This window comes from Malaya genurostris, chromosome 3, assembly GCF_030247185.1.
Source record: "Malaya genurostris strain Urasoe2022 chromosome 3, Malgen_1.1, whole genome shotgun sequence".
Classification (NCBI taxonomy): Eukaryota; Metazoa; Arthropoda; class Insecta; order Diptera; family Culicidae; genus Malaya; species Malaya genurostris.
Window position 1 is genome coordinate 44,354,540 of NC_080572.1, and position 14,599 is coordinate 44,369,138.

Consider the following 14,599-nt stretch of genomic DNA (forward strand, 5'->3'; position numbering starts at 1 on the left):
AATGGGGAGAGCGGATTACCCATTGGGGCCCCTTGTAATTGTTTATAATATTCCCCTCTGAATTTGAAATAATTTACATCCATGCAAAGCCGGGTTAGAGTAAGGTAAGACCTTACTTTGCATTTCCATAAACTACTACTTTTTTGTTTAACTAACCAATCTTCCAACAGATTGATTGAGTCCTTCACCGGGACACTTGGGAATAAGGAGGCTACATCGAAGGATACCATTATTTCGTCATCTTCGATTTCACCTGAGTTCAGAAGTTGAGTAGCGAATTCCTGTGTATTGGGAATGGATCTACTAAAAAACTTTTTCGGCATATTTTTGAATTCTTCCACTAGCCATTTGGAGATTTTTTGGGTAGGGGCTCCTACTGAAGAGATGATTTCCCTTATTTCATTCCCAGGTTTATGGACTTTAGGTAATCCTTTGATTTTTGGTAATGAAGGGTTAGGGACTTTGAGGCGGCTGAGATTGATATCGAAGTTAGGGTTACATTCTATGAGAGTTTTATCTATTTTTTTGATAATTTCTGGAAGGGGGTCGGACCTTTGTTTCCTATATGGTCCGTCATTAATTTTTTGGATGATTATGCTGTCATAATCATCCTTATCTATAATAACAACTTTATTTCCCTTGTCAGCTTTAACATAAAAAACTGGCTTTTCCCGCAATTGTTTAACTAGCTCTCTTTCATTTTTAGTTTGTTCATTTCTTAAGGGAATATTTTTAATGACTTCAGCTACAATAGTCCTGGCGTCATTTATTTTCGAAAAAGGAAGGTTACAGCTATCTAGACCTGTTTCAACGTCTATAATAACCTGTTCGAGATTAACTTTGGAAGAAATGGCATAATTTAACCCCAAGTTGAGAAGATTTGTTTGTTCGTGTGTGAAATTTTGTGATGAACGATTAACTAGGAAGTTTTCTGAAAACTGTACCGAAGGTTTTGGAGGATGGACCATACGGTTTTGGGAAAGTAAATTTTCAAATTTTTTGTTGAGTAGAGTTCGTTTGCGTTCTGATTCACAGTGCTCAGCGAACTTTACTTTGGCTAGAAAAATTTCGAAACCATGGGGGTATTGTTTTGCTAGTTTTAAATGGAGATTATAACATTCCAAGGTTTTTATACTTTGGATGCTATACAACTTTTTTAAATTTAATAACTTTTAATAGGACGATATATACGGCAACGGAAGCAAAAAGATTACTGAATGATAGTGGTGCGCATTTTACTGTTGGATCGCGGGCAGCCAGTGGACTAGATGAAAATATTAAGGACACCGTTATGCAATTTCACGAGGATGATGAAACCAGCCGACCAATGCCTGGTCAACGTGATTGTGTAACAATTAGGAAGGACGGAAAACGCCAAGCTGTTTAAAAATGTGGATCGGTAATGTTAGAGACATAACTGGATGACGTGAATACGAATAACACTTCAAACTTCAGATTATCTAAAATTGTTATAAGTTGATCTCAAAATTGAATTTGACAGTTGCATACTAAAGTACGACGAATTCTCGACACACTCATTCTAACACACAAATCAATTAGACAGGACAAAACAGAGTAATTGTTCGACTGCAGACGTACACACAGTACGAATTACAATCACCCTAATTCTTGTTCACGTCCGTATCGCCCATACGACTTTCATACTTTCGAACGAATACGAATAAACCATTTTTGTTTTCACTTGAATGGATTCTAACGCGACTCGTTTGTCACATAATAATTCAATATCAGTCAACTTCTTCAAATAAATGCTAAGCCATGATTAAATTACCCCAATTCTGGTGATTAACCATATGCGAAACGCTAGAATGTATGTCAGTTTAGTTTCAAACGATACTTGTATTCGAACATCATTCGTACGAACGAAAAATCCTATTCTCGTGTACAGACGAATATACGAAATGCCGTGGTTTGGATTCGTCAGTTTAATGTTGCAAATCAACCGTTCGAATGCATTGTTTAACCTCTTTCCTACAAATTTCTTTTCGACTGTAAAGATGATTTGCAATCAAATGATAAGTTTGTTTTTTGAATAGAACATTTAGAAAGCATATCAGTCATAGTGAAATGTTTGTTTTTTTTTTTCTGGCAAGCCTTCAAATATATGCGCTGTTTCAAGTTTTTACACATCAAATTTTACCACATCTATTAGGAACATTATGGAAAGTACGCCATGGGTAAATATGCTTTATTTTATATAAAATGCATGATTTTACCGATGTAATAGATAGTCTATATAAAACATGAACAATGTAATAGATAGTCTACATAAAACATAGTCTACATAAAACATGAACATGAGAAATTCAACATACTTTTCGCAGATACTACTAATAGACTGCTTTTTTCAATATTTGCTTTTTACTTTGCACGAAGCTCAATTTTAAAATTTTATTTACAGACTTGAATAAAATTGATCTTGAGTACGATATTTATCTATCATCTAACATTCTTCATTTCTTTGATGCTTGGAATCCTTCTAAAAAACTACCTGCGATGCCGATCCTTTTTTTGTACAGGAATCGCATTCATACACATTCGAGTGAAAGCAAGAATGGCTTGTTCGCATTTGTTCGAGAGTATGTGTTCGTCGAATAGTCGATCGGATGTGAACAGCCTGATGATGCAAAAGCTGCGAAAAAACTTGTCAAATAACAAATGATTACCAAAATTTTTTATTACAACTTAAGTCCGACCCAGAACTGATGGTTTAAAGTTGGATTGGTGTTGTTCTTATTCATGTACGATGTTTGAAAGTGTGATTGATTCGAACGTAAACGGTAATATGAATTTGACATACTATCGAACATATCACATACGGCCGGGGGCATGCGAGAGTGAAAAATTTCAACGGAAGAAAATATCAAAAACTTCTTTAATAATTTGTTTCTTGATATCAAAAGTCAACTGAACAGGGTTGAATGAATGAAGCGTTTAATTCCTAATTCTTTAGTCCGAGCACGCGAATGGCAAACAGGCATCACTACCATTTAGGGGTTAGTCTATGTTTGTGCTTTGGGCACATAACCGTTTTTTTTCTTCTCTTTACGTTTCGTCTTAGACCCGTCAGTGCTGAGCAGTTCAAATTGAACTGTTTATTGCAAACTTAAACAGTTCAACTTAACGATTTAAGGCTTCAAGAGCGAGTCTTGCTAACGTAAACATTCCTATAAAAATGTAATGGAACTATTCCAATGGGCTCAAAAGCGAAAGATGAAACAACTAGCACAAGTTTACTATTCCTATGCAACTACATTAGAGTTTGAAAATACCAAGCAACATATTAATGGAACATATTCAAGCAATCACTATTCAAGGAACATAAAAATACCATTCATTCATTCCAGTTTCTGTAGAGAAAAGATTTTCAAATAGAACGGCGTCGACTGGGTGCTATCGCCTTCTGCGTTAGTAGCAGAATGAGAGGGTGCGAAATTGCATATAAGTTAAAGCCCATCCTCAAATGCAATATTTATCATAGTTTATTGCAACATATATTTCTGTTGCTTTTTACATTATTCATTATATATTGAATTGAATTATATCACATTATATTATAAAGTAATAATGATAATAATAATAATAATTATTATTATTATTAATATTATTATTATTATTATTATTATTATTATTATTATTATTATTATTATTAAAAGAGGAATATATTTCCTACAGTACTGCGACGAAAGAAGAGCATAACTTACACTGCGACATTAACTGTTATATATTGTATCATAACATATTATTTAATACATTATCGTCTTATATTATATTACATTATATTATATTGTATTATATTATATTTTATTGTATTATATTCTATTAAATTATATTGTATTATGCTCAATTATATCGCCAATGGGGAGGGGCAGGGTGCATCAGGGTATCTTACAAGTGAATGACTGGATGATGGAGTGGATTGCCAACCTGAGTCACGTGGGGGAAGCTTTGTGTTTCTCCCTGAAGGTCTGAAATGAGTAAGACGCATCCTTCTAACAAACAAACCATCAGGCGGGTTTAAGCTGGTATAGCGAAATTTTTTATTATATGGCTGGATGTTCTTGCTGGAAGGCGCCGGGTCATCAAAATCCATTTTGGCCTTCTTAACAGCAGTTATATGAAAGCTATCTGATAATCAAATTCGGATCTACTGTAAGTCTACCCGCATACATTGGTAATGCCTTGAACTGATGGTGGCTTCACATATACATATACATAAATACAGAAAAGATTTTCAAAATGCTTTCTTTTTTGAAACCTGAATGAAATCGAAAACTTTCTTCGGTATGAACTACCTTATCAATTTGTAAACTGTTATGTCAAGTGATTAAAGATTTAAATATGGCAACCCTGCACGCTATACAAAATTCTTCTTCTTCTTCTCCCGTCGCAGCACGTACCGATTTTGTATCATTTTTTTTACAGTTTTGATACTCATTGTTCTATAATTTCACCGGAAGTCGGATCTGGATGCAATTGCACAGTATCTTTTAAGACAACGAGAGCTTTAATTTGAAACATGATTCGGGAAAATCTGTTTAACCGTTGCTGGGAAATCGAAGTGAGTTCCGTTTTTGGAGCTTTTTTTCACTATTACCGGCGCGTTCGGAAGCGGACACCGAGTACTAGTAGTCCCAAAGTAGATTTATATATCCACCAAATAACAAGGTCTTTCGACTAGATGAATTTACAAGTAAATTTTATAAAAATATGCACCTCGTTTCGCCATCGCTTGTGAAAAAATCCTCATGAAATTGAAAAGTTTTCCTCATGAAATTGGAAAGTGTTACTCACTGTAATACCGGATCCGGAAGTCGGATCTGGATCAACTTTCCGAGGACTTTTTGAAGAATCTTAAGACTTTTCATCTGCAGCTTAGTTTGTGAAAATAAGTTGAGAAATTTCCGAGAAAATAATTGGGCATTTTCTCATAGATTTGCACATATTGCCTTGTAATTCCGGATCCGGAAGTCGGATCGGAATGAAATTCAATAGCGATCTATGGGGCCATAAGACCTTTCATTTGATTCTGAGTTTGTGAAAATCGGTTCAGCCATCTCTGAGAAAATCGAGTGTCATTATTCGTCACATACACACATACATACATACATACATATACATAGTGGCGTATCTAAGGGGGGCGAAGGGGTCACTCGCCCCGGGCGCAACGTTTTCAGGGGGCGGTAAACTAATCCTTGGGACCTTTTTTTGCTCGCCCAAGTCTTTCCGGAGATGAAATTCAGCTTTGTTTTGTTTGTTTTTGGTCCCAACGACGGGGGCGGCAAATCTATTATTTTATCCCGGGCGCCAAATCCCCTTGGTACGCCATTGCATACACACACACACACACACAGACATTGGTTTATAACACTCGGCCCTCCGGGCCTCAATTCAAAAATCGGTTTCCACAAAGATTGTATAGCCTTTGTCACTTGAATTTAGTTTTTGTCACTTGAATTCATTTGAAAGTAAGAATTCGAAAGATATATAGAATGATGAATATTTTTCGCATACTTACCGAAGTAAATATTCTATTTAGTGAGAATGTGATCTCTTTGTGCCAGAAAAAAAAAACCATCAAAGAACTTAACAATTTCGAATTGAAAAAATTGCTTAACACAGCAGGTTTCAGATGTACGTTTTATTATTAAAGTAAAATGCAATGAGAAATCGACCCATCGAGAGCTCAGAATTACATATATGCAGCGTGTAGATAATGTTCTGTACGTATGTGTGTATAGTGTTCATGAGTTGCGGTGTTTTAACACCATAGCAAATTCACGAGGGTTTTGCCTCAAATAACTATAAAATTCTATAACGGACTCTGTTTCTAGAAACTTTAGGTCAGGACTTTTATTTTAATATGTCAACTATGTACACCATCGATTTGCCATTGTTTTGACTTAAAGTAAGTAACTTATTTTATCGGTACAGTGTGTGTTAAACTGTCAAATATTGCACTCTTAAAAATAAAAAGAAATTAGAACTAAGCTCTGAAAGTGCTAAAATTCCTCCGAATGCCTACATTTGAGAAAAAAATCATTCAACTAATTTTTTACCTTAATAACAATTTTGATCTTTTGTCATATTGCTAGACAGTACTAACTAGCGAAGTTCACGGAAATAAATTATTGCAAAATCAGTGAACTGACTTGAGCTTCACGTTGCTTATTTTCTTATCCTAGCGTTAAATGCTTCTTTCTTACTAGTAGATACCTGTTAGAACTGGGACTTGAATTGGAATTGTTGTTTCGCTTACACTAGATTGATATGATCCAATGCAATACTAACTGCCCTGCTCGCAGTTCCGATATTTTGTTTTTGCTTATCACAAATTACATGCCGTCATTATATCCATATCGTTTGCAAACAATGATTAACTGGTACAATGTTTACTGATATGAGTTTTACGGTACTCAATTTTATATTAGCACATATTTTCCTTGTAAATGAAAGAAAACTTGTTAAGAGAGTGTTTAATACGTTTGTTCGTATGTATGTGTGACTGCATGAAAAGCAGGAGATCATTGCAATGATCCAGGTCAGCGAATTAGACACTATGTTCAGCACTGTAACGCAACGGTGTTGGTCAGATGATATTACTCGACGGTATCGGTGAGGGAGGAGCGATCGGTGACGGAGGTGATGACTTCGAAGGTTTGATGTAGGCTAGTGGATGGGGTGAGTGCGGAGGAACACTGTACGATGGCACCATCGAGGACAGCAGGTGAGGCGCGTACAGGTTCCAAAATGCCTTCTGGTGCAGGTCGTATGCAAAGTGGTACGAGGGGAAAATTCCCGGTGGGATACCGATGGGAGTGGTCAACGGCGATGAGTTGTAGGGGGACTTGCTTTGCGGGGAGTGCGACCGAAGAGGTTCCTTGCCGGACGACTGTGACGACGAGCTGGCAGAGCTGGCGGGGGCCGGCGATTTGACCAATGTTTTGGGCTTCCTTCTCGGTCGGTATTTGTAGTCTGGGTGTTCCTTCATGTGCAGAGCTCTGTAGACAAAGAAAAAAGAAGTACGATGTTAGAATGCAACAAACCTGAACGGCATCGGAAAGTATAAGAATGAACTCGTTTTTGTAGAATTAGTCGTACGTCAAAACTATTCGTGAGTTTAGAAAACATTTTAAAATAAAGCCGAAAATGTCGGTACCTTCGCGTGTTATTGTGAAAGTGTGGGTGAAAATTTGTTCAAAAACAGGCTCTGTGCCCAAAATGAAACCTCCGGGCCACGTCTTTACTGTCCGAGCACCAGATAAAGTTGAACGATTTCGATCCGCTCTCGTGAAGAATCCCGCGCGTTCGGGTAAGAAACATGCGACTGCTCTTTGTTCTTTCCAATAGTCAAGAAGTATTTGTCGTTTCATCCATATAAGATCGTCATCCCAAGATTAATTTTTCTTCCAATCTCGAACCCGACCCGTACCCGAAAAAAAAATAAAAACGCTCTTAGAAAAAAAGGCTCAACGGTCGTCCTCCGTTGGTCCAATACGTTGGATCGTTGGTCCAATGAACGTCCAATCAATCGTTCAACGGAACCTTCGTTTGCCGATTTTAAAACAGACCGTTGAACCGAATGCCATTTTTTTCGTTCTACAAACCCGGCAGACAGAGATTCATTGTTGAACCATTTTGAATATGAGGAGTTGAAGTCCCGCTGGATTATTTTTACTGGAGAATTTCCGAAGCTTTTTTCACTTATTTTTTTAAACTAACATTAGATACCTGTACAATACTTCTACTTCACGTCGAATTACAACACATTTTCTTTCTATATGAAGGCAACACCTGTTTTTCACACTATTTTCACAAGAGAAAAAACAACAACAACCCGTTCCAGCAAACTGAACGGTTATTTCGTGCAGTATGTGGTTCAACAAACGTTTAACGACCAAAAAAATATTTTCGATTGCTGAGTGGGAAATCTTTACTCGTACCCGACCCGAACCCGAAAAAAGTCCCGAAACCCGATCAATTTTTTTTTGTTCGTATTCTGTCCAGCGACGCTCATTCGGACGTAACTAAGCCAAAAAAAGCTAGCATTGAGTACACAGGGCGGTTACAAGTATGTGTATGAAAGCCGTCACATCAGAGAACAGTTTTTTAGGCCCGACGTTTCTATCTTTAGTTTTAATCTTCATCAAAATTAATATTTTATCGTTTCTTGTCATTATACAATGTGAATTTACATGAAGCAATAAAAACATATTGAATATAAATTTCTTTTCAGTCTTTTATTTTCAATAAAGATTAAAAAAAAGAATTGAGCGTTAATTTGGGTAAACATTGAAAAATTAATGCATTTAAAGCTAGTTTCACATAAATGTGCTTTTCAATAAAATTTTGTGAATAAATTATGGTTTTCAATTCAACTTATGTCTGTTTCATCGTACTATTCAATCACATTTCGGAAAGAAAGGCCTTTTCCAAGATAGCTAAACAACACTTTTTTGACATTTAGCGAAATATGTTTACCGGACATCGGTTTACTTATAACAACTGTGACTAAAATCACCTGTAGATGTGTAATACTTGAAGCTACTTGAATGCTGATCATATCATATTATTGAAATTTTGTTACATGTACCCAACTATAATTTTGTTCTTAGTAATAATGTTTTATCCGATGGATAATTTGCTAATTAAAGAAAACTTTTAGCTCTTGAATGGTGTAATTTGATAGGTTTATTTTATTTATGCTTTGGATCTAAATTTCAACAGCACATAGCTACAGACTTAATAAATGAAATCGGCCATATTCCATTCATAGGCGTTTTTATTTTCGCCACTCTCACTTTTAAATATGACTGATACCTCAAGGCTAACGAGAATACTTCTATGGAATGTATTCTAAAATTGTACCAGCTAGTAGAACTAGTGGTAAAAGATACCATCTGCAACAACCTTCGGTGTAACAACACACAATATTTTGTTGACGTGACTTAAAAACAAGACGAACTTATAGTGCCTAAAGATTCCAGAGCAGAAAAATAAAATAATTATGTTGAATGTAAGCAAGAAGTGTTATATTTTCAAGAAATTCAATAAGAAGCAATTTTTTTGTGAATTTAGTTTTAAAGGTATAAATTGTGTAATTTTAAATAAAAAAAAAAAAAAAAAATATATATATATATATATATATATATATATATATATATATATATATATATATATATATATATATATATATATATATATATATATATATATATATATATATATATATATATATATATATATATATATATATATATATATATATATGGGGCATTCCACGTAAAATCAGCCACCCAAAATAATTTTTTTCATCTAACTACTTTTTTTGGTAAAGAACTCGAAAATATTCGACACGTAAATAAAAAAAATTCAAACTTGGGCCTAATTTTGTTCTTTTTTTTTTTGTTGAAAAAAGAAACCTTAGAGGTTTAACTCAATCTTGGCAAAGTTTCAGAGTGGAAAGATCTATACTTTCGGAGCAGTGAATTTTTCAATTACGACCCGCACGCGTGGAGCGTACCGCAGTGCAATTCGCTCGGATACGTGCTTAACTCGTCGGCACATGTCGCGCCACAGATCGAATCCTAACTTTGTCAGTTTATTGTTAGCAACGTTTCAAGCAGAAAACAAGTAAAATTGGGACAAATAAAATAAGTAAGTAATAATGGTAATAAAATAATGGTGACATAAAGTTTTTGCACAGTTGCAATTTTTCTATGATTTGGTTTTTCTGGTTCACAAAAACTCAATACTTCAAACGTGTCCTGGGAAGAGAAAATTTTAATTTTTAATTCCTTGTCTCCGTGCGACTCAACATAGTAAAACTATTGTGCTCCAGAAATAGTTTTACATTTTTCGAAACGATTTTTAAGATATTTCTCTGCTTTTACATAATCTTCCGAACATTTGTATATGACTGAAATTTTGGGTAGAGAAGATGCTTTTCTAGTCCACTCGTACAATTAATTAGCGGTCGAAATTTGACAATCATTGATCATTTGTAAACTTGCGCGACGTGCCATTCTTTTGATACTTTCTCCAGCACCATGAGCTGTCGCGTGAAAATTCCACTGTGCAAAACGATGAAAATCATGCTCGTGATGAAAAATATTCGCAAAGTGATTTACATTTTTGAATTGCTGAGGAGCGACGTCAGACAAATAGATACACTTGCGTATATGTGGATAGTATTGTGAAAAATATTGATTAGGAGCTTCGAGAAAAACATACACAGCTATTGCGTCATGTTTCTTGCAATCAGAAATAATTACTAATGTTTTATGATCGATTTTGCTGTTCATTTTATAATAGAAAACAATGGGGAATATAGTCGCTTGGTCGTTGTTCCAATGAAAGCCAGTTATGGCGTTTTGAATAACGAAGGCGTAATTTCCCGCAAAATCGCAAATTATTAAGCTTTCGTCACTCTTCAATTTTTTTTCACATTTTGAAAATATGAAGTTTGTTTTCGAGCAATGAAAGAATGCATGTGCAGCTCAGCCATAGCCGAAGCAGAAAAAAATTAACGCCGGAGAGCTCGGATCGGTCGGATCGGCATAATGCGGATAACCTTTTGAGCTCGTATCCGAGCGAATTGCGCTGCGGTACGCTCCGCGCGTGCGGGTCGTTATTGAAAAATTCACTGCTCCGAAAGTATTGATCTTTCCACTCTGAAACATTGCTAAGATTGAGTTAAACCTCTAAGGTTCCTTTTTTTAACAAAAAAAAGGAAAACAAATTAGGCCCAAATTTTAAATTTTTATTATTTGTTTATTAATTTTTAACTTTTTTCATTATATTAACTTTAAAGGTTGTTTTATGGAATCGCTTATTTGAAAGCTAAGGAAAAGACACACATTTCATGTCTTGGACGAATTTTTGTATCTTTATTAGATTTTAAAGTATAAGCTGTTGAAAAAAGGCTCTTTTTCGAAAACGCGAAATTTCAAAAAATCATATCTCGAAAATTTCACGTACCATATTGAAATAAAAAAATACGTGTCGAATATTTTCGAGTTCTTTATCGAAAAAAAAAAATAGTTAGATGAAAAAAAAATTTTGGGTGGCTGATTTTGCGTGGAATGCCACATATATATCAAATAGAGATTTCATTTTTGGGTACCGTTCCATATCGACTGTTTTTCCGACTTGATGAGCTTATTTGGAATACTGGAATACATTGTTCAATTTTTAAGTTCGCTTGGAGCTTGTTCTGTACTTTGAAGCTGCCAAGAGTTTCAAGAGTAACTTTAAGCGGTGAGAAAGTTCGCTCGGAACTTCAAGTTGTCTTTTTAGATACTGTGAAAAATTAAATTAAAAAAATTGTTATAAAATTCAAACGAAGTTTTAAAAATACCGAAGCCCCAGACAAAAGTATATAGTTTCCAGTACAATATTTTTTTGAAGTTACATTGAAATTGAGTTCTCCACAGGTATTTCGTATTAGCTTACTTTTTAGAGAATAAACACAATGAATTCCAACTTGAAAATTTACATATAAGTCAAAGTGAAATTGAACGGAATTTAATAAATTTTACTGTTCGATTAAATATTTGCTTCAAACGCATCAGTTATAATACATGTTCAGCTTACAGTTAAAGTGTTTTATGCGATTTGGATTAAGTTCCCTCTACAGCATTAAAAAAATCCTAACGAAAATAATTGTACAAGCTATGAACAATGGAACAGATGTAATTGGATTCAAACCAACACTTTCGGGATGCTGATATGTATGCCTCCAGGGCATCATCCGGTGAAACATTGTTTACAAAGGAATAACCCATATGATGTGCTATGAAATAGAGAGCAGCGCCGCATCGCTGGGAAACGTGGACTACAAAACAAATGCGTTTATTCAGTTCATAATTTCACGATAATCGCTCTTTGCTTTCTTCGAAAAACAAATGCTGCATCGAAACCACCTCCAGAGTAAACATTCAGAATGGAATTGAAGAAAAAGAAAGTTCTCAACATAACTGAAACACTTATCAGAACCTTTTCATCTGCGCTGTTATATTTACATACTAGTAGAGATGCTTTGTGGATAGATGGATGCAATAAAATGCTTGTTTGGTTTCATTGGTTTATACACTAGGAGGTTTCTTTTACTGCCACACCAAACAATGTGGTGTTAGTGGAAATAAAACAGTGTCTACTGGAGCAACAACAAATGAAAAACGAAGTACCATAAACATTCTTATCTACCTACTTCTGGTCTGATTTTATTACCCTCTCAGTTGGAAGTAACTTACTCAGTATTCTCCAGAAAATTGAATTTAAAACAAACACCCTAGATTAAGTTATGATGTAAATTACGAAAAATCAAACCTCAACCAGCCCAAACAATTGCGTCTAACAATCCTCCCCTCGCACGACGCACGAAACGCCCTCTCCTATTATCCACGTCTCATTGTTCGAACCGAAACCCCCTTCATTCGGTTTCCTTCACAGTTGCCAGTTGCAAATGTGTCAACAATAACGCTCAAATTGTTCCCTAATCAGTTGCATAACAACGCGGCGCGTAAAAAAAGACCTTCCCGGATCGAAGGAAGGACTCTGCATCAGTCGATAAAGATAAGCAACCGGGGAAAAAGATTTTCCATCGTGTTTAGCTGTGATAGTAATTTTTACTGTGTTTTCCGAACTGTCTGTGTGGGAAGTGGCACTATTTTGACTCTTGGTGAATTGTGGATAAGCATTTGATCGAAATTTGTTTTTTTCTTCTCTTATTCATATTATTTCGAAAAATCGTTATCAAACAGTTATTTACTTTCTAACTCAATTGAAGAGTAGCAGGAGAATTTTAAATAATTAGGTGTTTTACCTTATTCACCTTTCACTATATGTGTGTAATTCTTACAGAAGAAAGAGTGGAGGGAGGATTCGGAAAATAAAAATCATTTTATCGGGTGTTATCGACTTGAAAGGGGTGTAAACCGGAAGAGTGCCTTCTCAAAAGAATATCTATAGCATTTTGCGATAATATTTTGCGCTGTTTTGGCGTGGGAAAACTGTTCCCTGGAAAATTTGGTAGTTAACTTTTGCATTTGATTTTGTAACCCAAATCTGACCAAAACCAAAGATCCAAGAGAATTTCTGGTGTACCTGTACTGATATTGGCAGTAACGAGCAGTTTGTCATGCATTCACATTTTCTCCATTTATTTTTTTTCTAAGAGCCCCTTACATCTTTATAGTGCAGTTACATCTTTATAGATGCACATAAAAGGAGCGTCGCGATTCATTTACATTCACAATACCAAGTATGTAAAGATAAGTCATATCATCAACTTCACAGTTAATTTAGCTGAATCTTACATCGATACAGACGCAAAATTTTTGTTTACATGTTAGTAGATATAATATTGTTTCATCACCGAAGAAATTACGGTATACTTGAATTTACGTCAAGCGTAAATTTCATTTTTTCTAAGAGTGAGTGTACCATTCTTCGAGCAACTATAAACAAATTTGATTCAAAATTGATTTTAAGATGCAATCACATTTTCAAAAATTTAACTTGTTAATGGTATACTAGTAACAACAGCCAGTAGATCGCAGAATGAAACCCGCCAAACAACAATTTACTAGTACATTCCCACGAAAATAATGATAAAATTTGAACCCGATGAAAGTCTCATATGAGAAGCACAGCTTCTTTTCTTTAATATAAAAAATAATTATGAAGTTTTTCATTTGATTCTAGAAATCATGTTTGCAGCATACATTGGTAAATTGGCGTTTCGTAAATGGTTCGAACTGTTAAAAAGTGGTAATTTTTTTTGAAGATGAAGTCAAGAAGCACTCCAATAAGTCATAATTTTACGAAAACGAGGAGTTAAAGTTTTTGCTGTATGATGATCCGAATCAGAAATACGTAGTAATTACTTCATTACGGCAAACCATTTGTTTTGTACGAATGAAGAGACTAAGTCGACTCAAGAATTATTTTTAAAAAGAGCAGATTTCAAATCGTTATCACTCGGAACGTAGTGTAATTTGTACAAAATTGAGATTCAAGTTTTCAAAGATTTTTCTCTCTGTACCATTTTCCCGGAGATGGCAGAATCGACTTCTACAAGCTTAGACCAAGTTCGAAAATCAATTGACTGTCACTTACGATCACGGAGTAAGTGACACAACCACCAAAACTGATTTCTACTAAATTTCTGTTTGAGCTGTTAGTAGAATATTCTCACTAATAGTACTGTTGTTGTACCGTTGAATTCCACTACACTCTTGGAAAAAATGAAATTTACGCTTGACGTAAATTCGAGTATGCCATAATTTCTTCGGTGATGCCACAATATTTCATCTACTAACATGTAAACATAAATTTCGCGTCTATATCGATGTCAGTTTCAACTAAATCAACTACGAAGTTAATGGTATGATTTATCATTACATGCTTTGTATTGTGAAAGTAAGTGAATCGCGGCGCTCCTTTTATGTGCATCTATAAAGATGTAACTTTTTCTAAGTGTGTATGTCACGTCATTACACTCTCACAACGTCACTATTTTCACAGTCACTATTTTTCCGAAAGTGTATCAAACGTTATAGTACAGATACGTATT

General features: G+C 35.0%; 1 protein-coding gene across 1 annotated transcript in view; it reads right to left on the reverse strand.

The window, feature by feature from the left end:
• Positions 1–5,647: 5,647 nt before the first annotated feature.
• Positions 5,648–14,599, reverse strand: part of LOC131437189 (transcription factor SOX-14) — a 33,213-nt gene continuing 24,261 nt past the window's right edge. The window contains exon 2 of the mRNA XM_058606366.1: positions 5,648–7,022. Coding sequence (XP_058462349.1) covers positions 6,611–7,022 — 412 coding nt within the window. The 3' untranslated portion in view covers positions 5,648–6,610. The remainder of the gene's footprint in view (positions 7,023–14,599) is intronic.